The following is a 15,490-nucleotide window of genomic DNA, read 5'->3' as shown; positions in this document are numbered from 1 at the left end:
CGACCGGCTTGATTCGGTCTTATGTAGCAAAATAATTTTTTTTATTTTATTTTTTATTTTTTACAACGGATAAAAGTAGAGACTGAGAGCTAGAAAATGGTATATCATACACTACAGTTAAGGAAATATGGGAAAGTAATTCTGCTTTGAAAGTTGCTAAACTTGTAATCTCACTTTTGAGAAAATGGTCTTTGAATGTTTTGGTACACCTACTGGAGACCTCTTCTTTCTCTACACCCATTCAGCATCGTTCACACCCTCTTAAGCTTTAGCCCCACCCATCTCTTTGATCCGAGCGTTCTGTCCTAACAACAGCAGTCAAGCACCCAAGCTAACTGGCTAACGTTGGCTAGTTTGCTAGCTACTTCCAGACACAAATGAGAGAACAGCTGACTCTGACCATTTTACTCGTTCTAGCAGAGCTGGTTAGGCTGTTTTTATGTTATCCAGAGCGTTGGTGACTGCAACTGTGTTGCTGGTAACAATTTACGCTTTTTTGCCAATGTTTACTGACACCGGCCATATTCAATGGGTGTTGAGCGTTCGTACATCCGTCAGTTATTCTGCGCTCTGACACACTCAGACGAGAGTGCTCTGAAATCGGCGTAGATAGCCAGAGCGAATTTATCAGCTACGTCTATCAACAGTTGTCGCATTGACATCATTAACATTCTATTGAAATGGTTAGCTAGCTAGCTAAACAATTAACCATAATCCCAACTCATGACGTTACTACCCTGCATGAATCTGCAGGTAGCTAACCAACCAGGTTCAATGTTAGCTAGCTAACATTAGGCTATAACTAGCAAAGCAAATGGCTCTGAGATACGAATAATATTACTACACAGATCATACATGTAATGTTAGCTAGCGAGCCAGCCAGCTAATGTTAGCTAGCTAGCTAACAGTACACTTTAACTTGAAATGAAAACGACTTTCTGACAAAATTTGAAACGTGTAATAACTGAAAATGTAGCTAGCTAGACTATCTTACCCGTATACAAGGATGGACGCTTCTCCCTCTCTCACGGATGCCATGGTTGCCCTTAGTTTGAAGATGTAATCCGGAGACAGGTGTTTTCTCCATCTCCTTAGCTATCATACTGAAATTCCACTGATTTCAAAACTCGGTCCTGCAGAAAGTGGAGAGCAACACTAATGCAGTTCTACTAAGTGATATATATATTTTAAGGCCGTGTTAGACAGGATTACCTACACATACTGACCAGCTCAAATAGACAGAAGCCTGCTACATGGAAGACCAATCCGAACTCATCTCTCGGCATGTCCAGCCCACTCATTATCTCAGCCAATCATGGCTAGCGGGAAGGTTGCTGTCTTTTTCTGTGGCTAAACCAACTAGGCTCGTAATTTAACAACTTTATTCGTATTTACAGATGGCATACAAGTTTGTTATTAAGGTACATGAAAGTTCACATGTTCCAGAAGGCATTTCTGCCAAATAAACGTATTTTGATTTTTAAAAAAGTTTACGTTCAAATGGCTCTCCTGTGAAGTAGTGATGCGCGACATACGCCTAGTTTCCTGAAACGAGTCACATATTATGTCTTTCTCTCTCCTCACTCTCACATTTCTCTCTGCCACTGTCTACTTTCATGGTATTGACCTCGTACTCTCTACTTGTGTGTTTGTCTACGCATTCCATGTAACATGAATAGACAAAAAAGTATTTTTCAAAGCTCTTTCTCTTGCTCTACTCACCCGTGACCTTTACCATACTTACAATGTTTACCATGTTGAAAGGTCACAAGGTCCCTGAAAACATGAAGCATAACACGTACAATATACAGTAACAGCAACATTCATTATATATTATATCCCCTGAAGGAGCCAAAATTGAGCCAGATTCTCCACCGTAATCCCATCAACAAAGCACGTTTGAGACAGGTTTTGACATTTTAATGCTTTTAGTTAAGACCAGTAGGCTTCCTTCATCAGATAAGGTCCTTTCAGCACAGCACACACACACACACACACACACACACACACACGCACACAAACACACACACACACACACGCACACAAACACACACAGAGACCCAAGTGAACAAAGAGTAAGTTTACAACTTAATATTTTCCTCCCCAGCTCTGCGGTTTCTCTCCTCCTTTCTTTCCTCCTTCTCTCCTCCTCCTTTCTTCAGACACTTGTTGTATGTGTTCCCTCTCTCCTTTTGGCATTTCAATAAGCAGTTTGGCCCTCTCGGTCAGTAAAGTAACGTCAGTAAAAAACTGTCAATTTCTTCAAAGGGCACCCTTTTCTGTCTGTCTGTGTGTGTGTTTGAAAGAAAGAGAGCGAGAGAGAGAATAGGCAGGTGTGTGTAGTTAACCTAAGAGTGAGTGATGGTGAAGGGAGGGAGGGGGGAGAGAGTGACTCAGGCACCCCTTCTGTTTTTCTCAGTCTGGACCACTCTATGGGTCACCATGCCTTTCTTTCTGTCACTCTCAGACAAGACAGACGACACCCAATTTCACCCACGTCTGCCCAGGACCTCTACCTCTCCTCTCTTCTCTTCTCCTCGCTTCTCCTCTCATCTCTTCTCATCTCTTCTCCTCTCTTCTCCTCTCATCTCTTCTCATCTCTTCTCCTCTCTTCTCCTCTCATCTCTTCTCATCTCTTCTCCTCTCTTCTCCTCTCTTCTCCTCTCTTCTCTTCTCCTCTCTTCTCCTTTCTTCTCTTCTCCTCACTTCTCTTCTCTGGCCAATGTCACTTCTTATGTATATCCCTCCCTCCCTCCCTCCTCTCCTTTGTTCTCCTCTCTTCTTTCTCTCCCTCTCTGACCTTTCACTCCTCTCTCCAGCTACTTTCAGCCTGGTCTCATCAGCACCACTCCACTCCAATGCTCTCCTTAAATATGGCCAAAACGCTGACATTTAGGGACAATTGGGCAACAGCGGTAACAGGCGTGTAGTGCTGAGCAATTAATCGAAATGTCACTTATTTTTCGTTTTTTAAACAACAAATTGACAGAGTGGGTTCATTTATTTGAATTCCATTTTTCTTTTCTTTGAGCTCAATGCGCATGTTGCGCTGCAGTTTCTCTAGAGATAAATCAGCTCATGCCCGAACTGTGCGATGTAGTAAGAAGTTGTAGTTTCCAACAGGCCAATGTTCTACATAGTTTAGCACAGAAAATGTGATAATTAACTACAATGGCCATAATCCATTGCGCGGTTACTTGTCCGGTCTGTGTTTCTTTTACGTCTGCTACATAAGTGAAAGAAGAATGCGCGATCAAGAGGGGATACATAGAGAGCAGTTTTTTCTGAGGTATCTCTACCTGAAAATACATGATCTAAGTGATTGATAGTTGATATTCAGCAGTCATAAAAGTATTTACTTTGAAGAACTACTACAACGATTTGTAGTAATGATTTTGTCAGACAGCATAGGCATCAGCTCTATAGAGATGACATGATGACTTGGAATGAAACAATAAAGTCATCAAATAAAACAAATGTAATATACACAACAACTGAAATATTTTATTAAAGTAATGTGAATAACTGATAGTTAATAAGTGTTAAGCAGTCATGGGCAGTAACTTCCAGCATGGTACTTTTATTAATTGTTTTATTCTGTGTTATTACAGCATTCAACCCACATAATGCATAGTGCATTTAATGTAATTTGTTTTCGTCAAAACCAAAATCGAAAATCGTGATTATTTAGTAATAATTGAACCGAAACCGAACCGACCTAAAAAAAACACTAATCGCTCAGCACTACAGGCGTGAAACAATGTCTACCCATTTTTCACTTTACACTGTTTGCTTTCTCTTCTCTCATTCACTGGGCTCTCTTCTCTCTCTTTCTCTTCTCTCATTCACTGGGCTCTCTTCTCTCTCTTTCTCTTCTCTCATTCACTGGACTCTCTTCTCTCTCTTTCTCTTCTCTCATTCACTGGGCTCTCTTCTCTCTCTTTCTCTTCTCTCATTCACTGGGCTCTCTTCTCTCTCTTTCTCTTCTGTCATTCACTGGGCTCTCTTCTCTCTCTTTCTCTTCTCTCATTCACTGGGCTCTCTTCTCTCTCTTTCTCTTCTCTCATTCACTGGGCTCTCTTCTCTCTCTTTCTCTTCTCTCATTCACTGGGCTCTCTTCTCTCTCTTTCTCTTCTCTCATTCACTGGGCTCTCTTCTCTCTCTTTCTCTTCTCTCCTTTTGCTTTCATGCTTTCCATCACTAGTATTTGCTTTTGTTTGTTTGTTTATTTGTCTTGGTTTCTCCCTCTTTCTCTCTCTTTCTCCCTCTCTCAGGGTCTGAAAGTGATAGACCTTCAGATGCCAGACTTCCTGCGTATCTTGGAGAACGCGGTGCAGTTTGGTTCTCCAGTTCTGCTGCAAAACGTCCAGGAGGAACTAGATCCCTCACTGGCCCCCATCCTCAACAAGTCTCTCACACACGTCGGTGGAAGGCTCCTGTTGAAGTTAGGTGAAAAAGAGGTGGAGTACAGCCCAGCGTTTAGATTCTACATCACCACCAAGCTGTCCAACCCTCACTACACCCCCGAGATCTCCACCAAGACCACCATCGTCAATTTTGCTGTCAAGGAACAGGTCGGTACATGTGTTTGTGTGTGTAATCTTTGCGTTCGTAGGCGTAATCTGTGTATGTAGATGAGTGTGTTTCGACATGTCCACACCGCGCGCGTGTGTGTGTGTGTATATTTCTAACCTTGTGCATGTATGGTGTGTGTATATGCCAGGGCCTGGAGGCCCAGCTCCTAGGGATCGTGGTGAGGAAGGAGCGTCCAGAGTTAGAGGAGCAGAAAGACTCTCTAGTCATCAACATCGCCTCTGGCAAGAGGAAGCTACAGGAGCTGGAGGACGAGATCCTCAGGTACATTTACATTTTAGTCATTTAGCAGAAGCTCTTATACAGAGCGACTTACAGGAGCAATTAGGGTTAAGTGCCTTGCTCAAGGGCACATCGGCAGATTTTTCACCTAGTCGGCTTGTGGATTCGTACCAGCGACATTTCGGTTACTGGCCCAACGCTCTTCACCGCTAGGCCAACTGCCACCCCATACTACACTACTACATACTACACTACTATACATACTACACTACTATACATACTACACTACTGCATACTACACTACTACATACTACACTACTACATACTACACTACTATACATACTACACTACTATACATACTACACTACTGCATACTACACTACTACATACTACACTACTACATACTACACTACTATACATACTACTCTACTATACATACTACATACTACACTACTACATACTACTCTACTACATACTACACTACTACATAATACACTACTACATACTACACTACTACACTACTGCATACTACACTACTACATACTACACTACTATACATACTACTATACATACTACACTACTATACATACTACACTACTACATACTACACTACTGCATACTACACTACTACATACTACACTACTATACATACTACACTACTACATACTACACTACTATACATACTACACTACTATACATACTACTATACATACTACACTACTATACATACTACACTACTACATACTACACTACTACATACTACACTACTATACATACTACACTACTATACATACTACACTACTGCATACTACACTACTACATACTACACTACTACATACTACACTACTATACATACTACTATACATACTACTGGCTGATTTCAATTTGTCTGTCATAGTTGACGTGTACCTATGATGAAAATTACAGGCCTCTCTCATCTTTTTAAGTGGGAGAACTTGCACAATTGGTGGCTGACTAAATACTTTTTTTCCCCACTGTACATACTACTATACATACTACACTACTATATACTATACTACTACATACTACACTACTATACATACTACACTACTATACCTACTACATACTACACTACTACATACTACACTACTATACATACTACACTACTACATACTACACTACTATACATACTACTCTACTATACATACTACATACTACACTACTACATACTACTCTACTACATACTACACTACTACATACTACACTACTACATACTACACTACTACACTACTGCATACTACACTACTACATACTACACTACTATACATACTACTATACATACTACACTACTATACATACTACACTACTACATACTACACTACTGCATACTACACTACTACATACTACACTACTATACATACTACACTACTACATACTACACTACTATACATACTACACTACTATACATACTACTATACATACTACACTACTATACATACTACACTACTACATACTACACTACTACATACTACACTACAATACATACTACTATACATACTACACTACTACATACTACACTACTACACATACTACACTACTACATACTACACTACTACATACTACACTACTACACATACTACACTACTACATACTACACTACTACATACTACACTACTATACATACTACACTACTATACATACTACACTACTATACATACTACATACTACACTACTACATACTACACTACTATACATACTACACTACTATACATACTACACTACTACATACTACACTACTACATACTACACTACTACATACTACACTACTGCATACTACACTACTACATACTACACTACTATACATACTACTATACATACTACACTACTATACATACTACACTACTACATACTACACTACATACTACACTACTATACATACTACACTACTACATACTACACTACTACATACTACACTACTACATACTACACTACTATACATACTACACTACTACATACTACACTACTACACATACTACACTACTATACATACTACACTACTACATACTACACTACTATATATACTACACTACATACTACACTACATACTACACTACTATATATACTACACTACTATACATACTACACTACTACATACTTCACTGCTATATATACTACACTACTATACATACTACACTACTATACACACTACACTACTACATACTACACTACTACATACACTCTTAGAAAATGGGTTCCAGAAGGGTTCTGCGGCTGTCCCCATAGGATAAACCTTTTTGGTTCCAGGTAGAACTCCTTTGGGTTCCATTTAGAATCCTCTGTGGAAAGGGTTCTACCTGGAACCAAACGGGTTCTACATGGAACCAAAAGAGGTTCTTGAAAGGGTTCTCCAATGGGGACAGCCGAATAACCCCTTTTGGTTCTAGATATCACCTTTTTTTCTAAGTGTGTACTACACTACTACATACTACACTAATAGTAAATAGTAATACTGCAGTATTTTATTATACTAACCCATTATACTGACCCAACTGTCTGTTAATGCCCTAGCTACAATTTCAACATTACATTTTAGTCATGTTCTAGTCATTTAGTTATTTTCGTTATTTTATTTTAAAAAAAATCAGAATGATTTACAATACGTGCATTTAAATAAAAAGAAACAACCATATACAGTAGCTTGATCTTCACAATTAAAGCCTTCTTCAGAAAAGTGCTGGTAACAATCACAGTGCTAGAAAAATAATAATAATTGTATGTATTGCAGGCTGTTGAATGAGGCAACGGGTTCTCTCCTGGATGATGTTCAGCTGGTGAACACCCTGCAAACGTCTAAAGTGACGGCCACAGAGGTCTCAGAACAACTGGAGACCAGCGAACTGACTGAGATCAAGATCGACACGGCCAGAGAAGTGAGGAGGGAGGGAGGAAGGGAGGGAGGGTAGGGGAGAGGAGGTGAGGAGGGAGGGAGGGAGGATAGGGGAGAGGGGGTGAGGAGGGAGGGAGAGAGGGAGGGAGGGTAGGGGAGAGGGGGTGAGGAGGGAGGGAGGGAGGGAGGATAGGGGAGAGGGGGTGAGGAGGGAGGGAGGGAGGGAGGGTAGGGGAGAGGGGGTGAGGAGGGAGGGAGGGAGGGAGGGAGGGGGTGAGGAGTGAGGGAGGTGGTGAAGAGGTGAGAAGGGGTGGAGGGGGTGAGGAGGGAAAGAGGCGTTGAGGAGGTTGTATAAATGACTATGTAGACATAACAGAACATTATGTCTCTTTTATAACAGGTATAATTGCTTTATAAATGCTACATTATCACCATTCTAAGTTGAGTGTTACTGACCAATGTCTTCATGAAAGCCATATATCCATGTCCTCCCCTCTAGGCGTACCGTCAGTGTGCCCAGCGGGCCTCCATCCTGTTCTTTGTATTAAACGATATGGGCCGTATCGACCCCATGTACCAGTTCAGTTTGGATGCCTACATAGACCTGTTCAACCTCAGCATAGAGAAGAGTCAGCGCTCACACAAACTGGACGAGAGGATCGCCAACCTCAACGACTACCACACATACGCTGTCTACAGGTACAACATAATATAATATAACCTGAACGACTACCACACATACGCTGTCTACAGGGACTAGAATAATGATAGGAATGATGATGAATTTTGGTATAATGTATATACAGTTGAAGTCGGAAGTTTACATACACCTTAGCCAAATACATTTACTCAGTTTTTCACAATTCCTGACATTTAATCCTAGTAAAAATTCCCTGTCTTAGGTCAGTTAGGATCACCACTTTATTTTAAGTAGAGAGAAGGATTTATTTCAGCTTTTATTTCTTTCATCACATTCCCAGTGGGTCAGAAGTTTGCATACACTCAATTAGTATTTGGTAGCATTGCCTTTAAATTGTTTAACTTGGGTCAAACGTTTCGGGTAGCCTTCCACAAGCTTCCCACAATAAGTTGGGTGAATTTTGGCCCATTCCTCCTGACAGAGCTGGTGTAACTGAGTCAGGTTTGTAGGCCTCCTTGCTCGCACATGCTTTTTCAGTTCTGCCCACACATTTTCTATAGGATTGAGGTCAGGGCTTTGTGATGGCCACTCCAATACCTTGACTTTGTTGTCCTTAAGACATTTTGCCACAACTTTGGAAGTATGCTTGGGGTCATTGTCCATTTGGAAGACCCATTTGCGACCAAGCTTTAACTTCCTGACTGATGTCTTGAGATGTTGCTTCAATATATCCACATAATTTTCCTTCCTCATGATGCCATCTATTTTGTGAAGTGCACCAGTCCCTCCTACAGCAAAGCACCCCCACAGCATGATGCTGCCACCCCCGTGCTTCACAGTTGGGATGGTGTTCTTCGGCTTGCAAGCATCCCCCCTTTTTCCTCCAAACATAACAATGGTCATTATGGCCAAACAGTTCTATTTTTGTTTCATCAGACCAGAGGACATTTCTCCAAAAAGTACGATCTTTGTCCCCATGTGCAGTTGCAAACCGTAGTCTGGCTTTTTTATGGCGGTTTTGGAGCAGTGGCTTCTTCCTTGCTGAGCGGCCTTTCAGGTTATGTCGATATAGAACTCGTTTTACTGTGGATATAGATACTTTTGTACCTGTTTCCTCCAGCATCTTCACAAGGTCCTTTGCTGTTGTTCTGGGATTGATTTTGCACTTTTCGCACCAAAGTACGTTTATCTCTAGGAGACAGAACGCGTCTCCTTCCTGAGCGGTATGACAGCTGCGTGGTCCCATGGTGTTTATACTTGCGTACTATTGTTTGTAAAGATGAACGTGGTACCTTCAGGCGTTTGGAAATTGCTTCCAAGGATGAACCAGACTTGTGGAGGTCTACACATTTTTTTCTGAGGTCTTGGCTGATTTCTTTAGATTTTTCCATGATGTCAAGCAAAGAGGCACTGAGTTTGAAGGTAGGGCTTGAAATACATCCACAGGTACACCTCCAATATACTCAAATTATGTCAATTAGCCTATCAGAAGCTTCTAAAGCCATGACATCATTTTCTGGAATTTTCTAAGCTGTTTAAAGGCACAGTCAACTTAGTGTATGTAAACTTCTGACCCACTGTAATTGAGATACAGTGAATTATAAGTGAAATAATCTGTCTGTAAGCAATTGTTACTTGTGTCATGCACAAAGTAGATGTCCTAACTGACTTGCCAAAACTATAGTTTGTTAACAAGACATTTGTGGAGTGGTTGAAAAACAAGTTTTAATGACTCCAACCTAAGTGTATGTAAACTTCCGACTTCAACTGTATATATAAATCTCCTGAGTGGCGCAGTGGTCTAAGGCACTGCATCGCAGTGCTAACTGTGCCACTAGAGATCCTGGTTCGAATCCAGGCTCTGTCGCAGCCGGCCGCGACCGGGAGACTCATGGGCGGCGCACAATTGGCCCAGCGTCGTCCAGGGTAGGGGAGGGATTGGCCGGCAGGGATGGAGCATGGCGTTTGCAACGCCAGGGTTGTGGGTTTGATTCCCACGGGGGGCCAGTATAAAAAAAAAAAATGTATTCACTAACTGTAAGTCGCTCTGGATAAGAGCATCTGCTAAATGACTAAAATGTAAATGTAATAAATGTGAAGTGATTAACAAAGTAATACACAGACAAAGCTGCAACACAGAACACACATTAGATACTAAATACAGATTACCATAGAGGTACAATACAGTCCTGTACTGTTTAATTCTGTGGAGATAACCTCTTCTTCCAGTGTCTTCAAGTGTGTGTACAACCAAGTTTGATCAAGACTGTCCCTGTCTTCTCCAGGTACACGTGTCGTGGTCTGTTTGAGGTCCACAAGCTGCTCTTCAGTTTCCAGATTTGTGCTAAGATCCTGGAGGTGGCTGGTAAACTCAACATGGACGAATACAGCTTCTTCCTCAGGGGAGGACTGGTGAGACACACACACACAGAACAGACTGAATGTGCCATTCAATTGATCACAATTGTATTAGTCCTCTAAGGATTAATGAGGAAGGTATTGTCAAACACACAGTTAGTCAATAAATCTTCCTCAAGCAGCAGACTCAGACATGTTGCAAGAGCTAGTACTGAATGGGCAGTTATATAGGTGCCATAATGCGAAAATGTGCAATAAACTAGAAAACACATCCATTAAAATGTCTCTCTCTCTCTCGCCTCCCTCCCCCCTCTCTCTCTCCTCTAGGTTCTAGATAAGGAGAGTCAGATGGAGAACCCGTGTTCTAGCTGGCTGGCTGAGTCTAACTGGGACAATGTGACAGAGCTGGACAAGCTGGCTAACTTCCACGGCCTCATGGCCTCCTTCGAACAGTACCCCCGAGACTGGAACCTTTGGTACACGAGTGCCGGGCCTGAGACCGCACAGCTACCTGGTGAGAGGGGTAGGGTTGGGAGTGTGTGTGTGTTACTACACAGTATGTCATGCCTGCATATCAGTTAATGTGTGTGTCTCTATGAATGAATCCATCTTGTTTTCTTATGTGCAACAGTTGGATACCGTTTGTATGTGTAGTAAAATCTTTGATAAAAAAATGTGAGTATATAGTTTTAATTTGTCATTGTTAAATTGATGCTGAATATCATTCTACTCCTATCTTGTCTCTCTCTCTCTCGCTCGCTCTCTCTCAATTCAGTGGGCTTTATTGGCATGGGAAACATGTTGTGATGCGTGATTTGAAGGAGTCAGGCGCAGGAGGGTAAATTACAGTATACAGAGTTTATTCCGTAATCCAGGGTAACCAGTCCAGTGCGCAAAACAGGCGCACTGGAACAAACATGCACACAGGGAAAATACCCCGGCAATACAAAATACTGAGCTCAACCGAGCTACTAATCCTCACAATGAACAATCACCCACAAGGACAAGGGGGGCAGAAGGAACACTTATACATGTACTAATGAGGGGATATGAACCAGGTGTGTGTAATTGACAAGACCAGACAAATGGAATGATGAGATATGGAGCGGCAGTGGCTAGAAGGCCGGTATCCGAGGAAGGAGACGGACTGCTGGAAAAACAGACACTTTTCTGCCTTGGCATAAAAGTCGTTTTCCAACAGTCGGGCCAGCACTTTGCGAACCAGGGACACATGCTCGGCGCGCATAGTGGAATACACCAGAATGTCATCGATGTAGACCACTACACCGCGACTAAGCATGTCCCGAAACACCTCGTTCACAAAGGACTGGAAGACGGATGGAGCATTCATCAAACCGTAGGGCATCACCAGGTATTCATAATGCACCGTGATTGTGATGAATGCTGTCTTCCACTCATTCCCCTCTCGGACACGCACCAGGTTGTGCGCACTCCAGAGATCTAATTTGGTGATTAGCGCGCCCCATGCATTGACTCGATCACTGAAGGAATGAGGGGGAGAGGATAACTAAATCGTATCGTCTCCTTGTTCAGTGATCGATAATCAATGCAAGGGCGCAGACCGCCGTCTTTCTTCTTCGCAAAAAAGAAACTTGAGGAGGCGGGTGAAGTGGAGGGACATATATACCCCTGGCCCAGGGACTCGATGACGTATGTTTCCATAGCCTCCATTTCAGCCTGTGACAGGGGATACACATGACTCCTGGGAGGCAAAGCGTCTACCCGGAGGTTTATCGCGCAATCCCCCGCCCGATGAGGTGGTAACTTGGTCGCCTGTATTTTGAAAAAAATGCATGCGCCAAATCGAGGTATTCGGGGGGGAATGCGCACGGTGGAGGTACTGTCTGGACTTTCCACCGTGGTTGCACCAACGGAAACACCAAGACACCTACCCTCACAATCTCGTGACCACCCCGTGAGAACCCTCTGCGGCCATGAGAAGGTGGGGTTGTGGAGTGCTAGCCAAGGGATACCTAGTACCACAGGGAAAGCAGGAGACTCAATGATAAAAAACGTGACTTGCTCGCAATGAGTCTCGTGGGTAACCATGGTGATTGGTGTGGTAACTTCCCTAACAAACCCGGACCCTAATGGTTGACTGTCAAGTGCTCTGATGGGGAGTGGAATGGATAGGGGAACCAATTAAATGCCTAGACTGTGTGAGAATGCCCTGTCCATAACATTCATAGCTGCACCTGAATCGACTAGCGCCTTACACTGGGGAACTACAATGTGATCAGGAAAGTGGATGGGTAGGGTACAGTGTGCAGCAGAGGGCTCTGAACAAGTGTGGGTGTTCGATACCTGGGGTGATGCGAGAGTGCCCTGCCTGCCGCCTCCAGACTCAAAAGAACGCTAACGGCATCATGCGGTGTAATGTCCCTTCGTGCCACCAGAGTGACACTGGCGCTGTCGTCCTCTGCTCTCTCGGATCGCGGCTCCACCCAGCTCCATCAGCTCGTGATCCGAGTCGGCCAGGGCTGGAACGGGCAGACCCCCTCCAGGACGTCCTCTGGCCGCCAGCAGGTTGTCCAAACGGATGGCCATGTTCACCAGTTGCGTGAAGGACAACATGGTGTCCCAGCAGGCTAGCTCCCTTCGGATGTCCTCCCGCAGATGGCACCGGAAGTGGTCGATAGGGGCCCGCTCGTTCCACCCGGACCCAGCTGCTAGAGTCTGAAACTCCAAGGCGAAGTCCTGCGCAGTCATCGTCCCCTGCCTCAGGTGGACCAGCCGCTCGCCCGCCTCTCGACCTTCGGGCGGGTGATCGAAGACAGCCCGAAAGAGGCGAGCGAACTCCCCGTAGTTGTCCAACGCGGCTCCTCCTTCGTTCCAGACCGCGTTGGCCCACTCCAGGGCTTTCCCCAAGAGGCAGGAGACGAGGGCGGACACCTTCTCCCGCTCCGATGGGACTGGCCTGATGCTGGAGAAGTAGAGCTCCAGTTTGAGGAGGAATCCCTGGCAGAGAGCAGCTGTCCCGTCGAACTCCTGTGGTCAGGATATATGGATCCCTCTGGGTGCTGGGGTGTGGGTTGCTGGATCTGGTTGCCCAACTGGTCTCGACAGATCGGGTCCTCTCCTCTCCAGGTGTTGGACGACCTGGAGAACCCGATCCATCGCTTCTCACAAGCTGGCTAGCATTGTTGAATGCTCCTGGACCCGTGCCACGTCTCCAGGCATGTGCTCCTCTCCTGCTGACTCCATTTCGGGTGGGTGATTCTGTGATGTGTGATTTGAAGGAGTCAGGCGCAGGAGGGTAAATCACAGTATACAGAGTTTATTATGTAATCCAGCGTAACCAGTCCAGTGCGCAAAACAGGCGCACTGGAACAAACATGCACACAGGGAAAATACCCCGGCAATACAAAATACTGAGCTCAACCGAGCTACTAATCCTCACAATGAACAATCACCCACAAGGACAAGGGGGGCAGAAGGAACACTTAAACGCGTACTAATGAGGGGAATATGAACCAGGTGTGTGTAATTGACAAGACAAGACAAATGGAATGATAAGATATGGAGCGGCAGTGGCTAGAAGGCCGGTGACGTTGAACGTCGAAGCCTGCCCGAACAAGGAGGGGAGGCAGCTTCGGAGGAAGTCGTGACACATGTTTACATTGCCAAAGCAAGTGAAATAGATAATTAAAAAAAAGTGAAATAAACAATAAAAAATTAACAGTAAACATTACACTCACAGTAAGTTCCAACGGAATAGAGACATTTAAAATGTAATATTATGGCTATATACAGTGTTGTAACGATGTGCAAATAGGGAAAATAAATAAACCTAATATGGGTTGTATTTACAATGTTGTTTGTTCTTCACTGGTTGCCCTTTTCTTGTGGCAAGAGGTCACATACCTTGCTGCTGTGATTGCACACTGTGGTATTTCACCTAACATATATGGGAGTTTATCAAAATCAATTTGTTTTCGAATTCTTTGTGGGTCTGTGTAATCTGAGGGAAATATGGTCATACAGTTGTCAGGAGGTTAGGAATTGCAGCTCAGTTTCCACCTCATTTTGTGGAAGAGCCAGGTCTCTTTTCTTAAGAGCCAGGTCTACCTACAGCGGCCTCTCTCAATAGCAAGGCTATATTCACTGAGTCTCTCTCTCTCTCTCCATACTGAAGGACTATTCATGCCTGTCACGTAGCAGTGTGTGGCTCTGTCACTATCACTGCTTTATTTCATTACGTTAATTAGATCACACAAAGTTCAGCTCAATATTAATATAATTACATGATGGAATTTGCTGCCATAGTTTATCCTCCCGGCTTGCCGTTAAAATCTATTCTTTATCTAAAACCCATTTGCCATTCATGCCATTATGATTCATTGTTGTTTAGTTGGAAAGTTTAGTTATCACTGGCGTTACTGAAAACACCCAACCAACGCTTTGCCTCTTTCTCCCCTTGTCGCCTTCACCTTCCATCCTTCTTCTCTAACCTCGCTGTCTTTCTGTCTCCTCCCCCATCCCTCTTTCCCTCCCCATCCCTCTCTCTATCCCTACCTCTCTCTCTTCTCCCTCCCTGCCTCTCTTTTTCCACCCCCCCCCCTACACCAGGTGAGTGGGAGAATGGTTGTAATGAGCTCCAGAGGATGTTGATCGTGCGCTCGCTGCGTCAGGACCGCGTCGCCTTCTGCGTCGCCTCCTTCATTATCAACAACCTGGGATCACGCTTCGTAGAGCCGCCCGTACTCGACATGAAGGCTGTGAGTGTGTGCCGGTGTGCTTATTTGTGTGCACGCGCATGTGACAAGACTGTGAGTGGCACTCGGAGGAGACTATTTTATCCCCCCTCC

The 15,490-nt window shown here is 43.8% G+C and overlaps 1 protein-coding gene across 1 annotated transcript in view; it reads left to right on the top strand.

The window, feature by feature from the left end:
* The window catches only part of dnah2 (dynein, axonemal, heavy chain 2), a gene marked incomplete at its 5' end in the record, with an annotated part of 216,531 nt that overhangs the window by 189,742 nt on the left and 11,299 nt on the right, over positions 1-15,490 (top strand). The window contains 7 exons of the mRNA XM_084165815.1: positions 4,275-4,574; positions 4,724-4,857; positions 7,562-7,706; positions 8,163-8,362; positions 10,589-10,715; positions 10,989-11,175; positions 15,252-15,400. Of these exons, the coding sequence (XP_084021941.1) occupies positions 4,275-4,574; positions 4,724-4,857; positions 7,562-7,706; positions 8,163-8,362; positions 10,589-10,715; positions 10,989-11,175; positions 15,252-15,400 (1,242 nt within the window). The remainder of the gene's footprint in view (positions 1-4,274; positions 4,575-4,723; positions 4,858-7,561; positions 7,707-8,162; positions 8,363-10,588; positions 10,716-10,988; positions 11,176-15,251; positions 15,401-15,490) is intronic.

Source organism: Coregonus lavaretus (genome assembly GCF_964263955.1).
Source record: "Coregonus lavaretus genome assembly, chromosome: 7".
NCBI lineage: Eukaryota > Metazoa > Chordata > Actinopteri > Salmoniformes > Salmonidae > Coregonus > Coregonus lavaretus.
The sequence above is the reverse complement of the archived record's forward strand: the minus strand, read 5'-3'. Positions and strand labels throughout refer to the sequence as shown.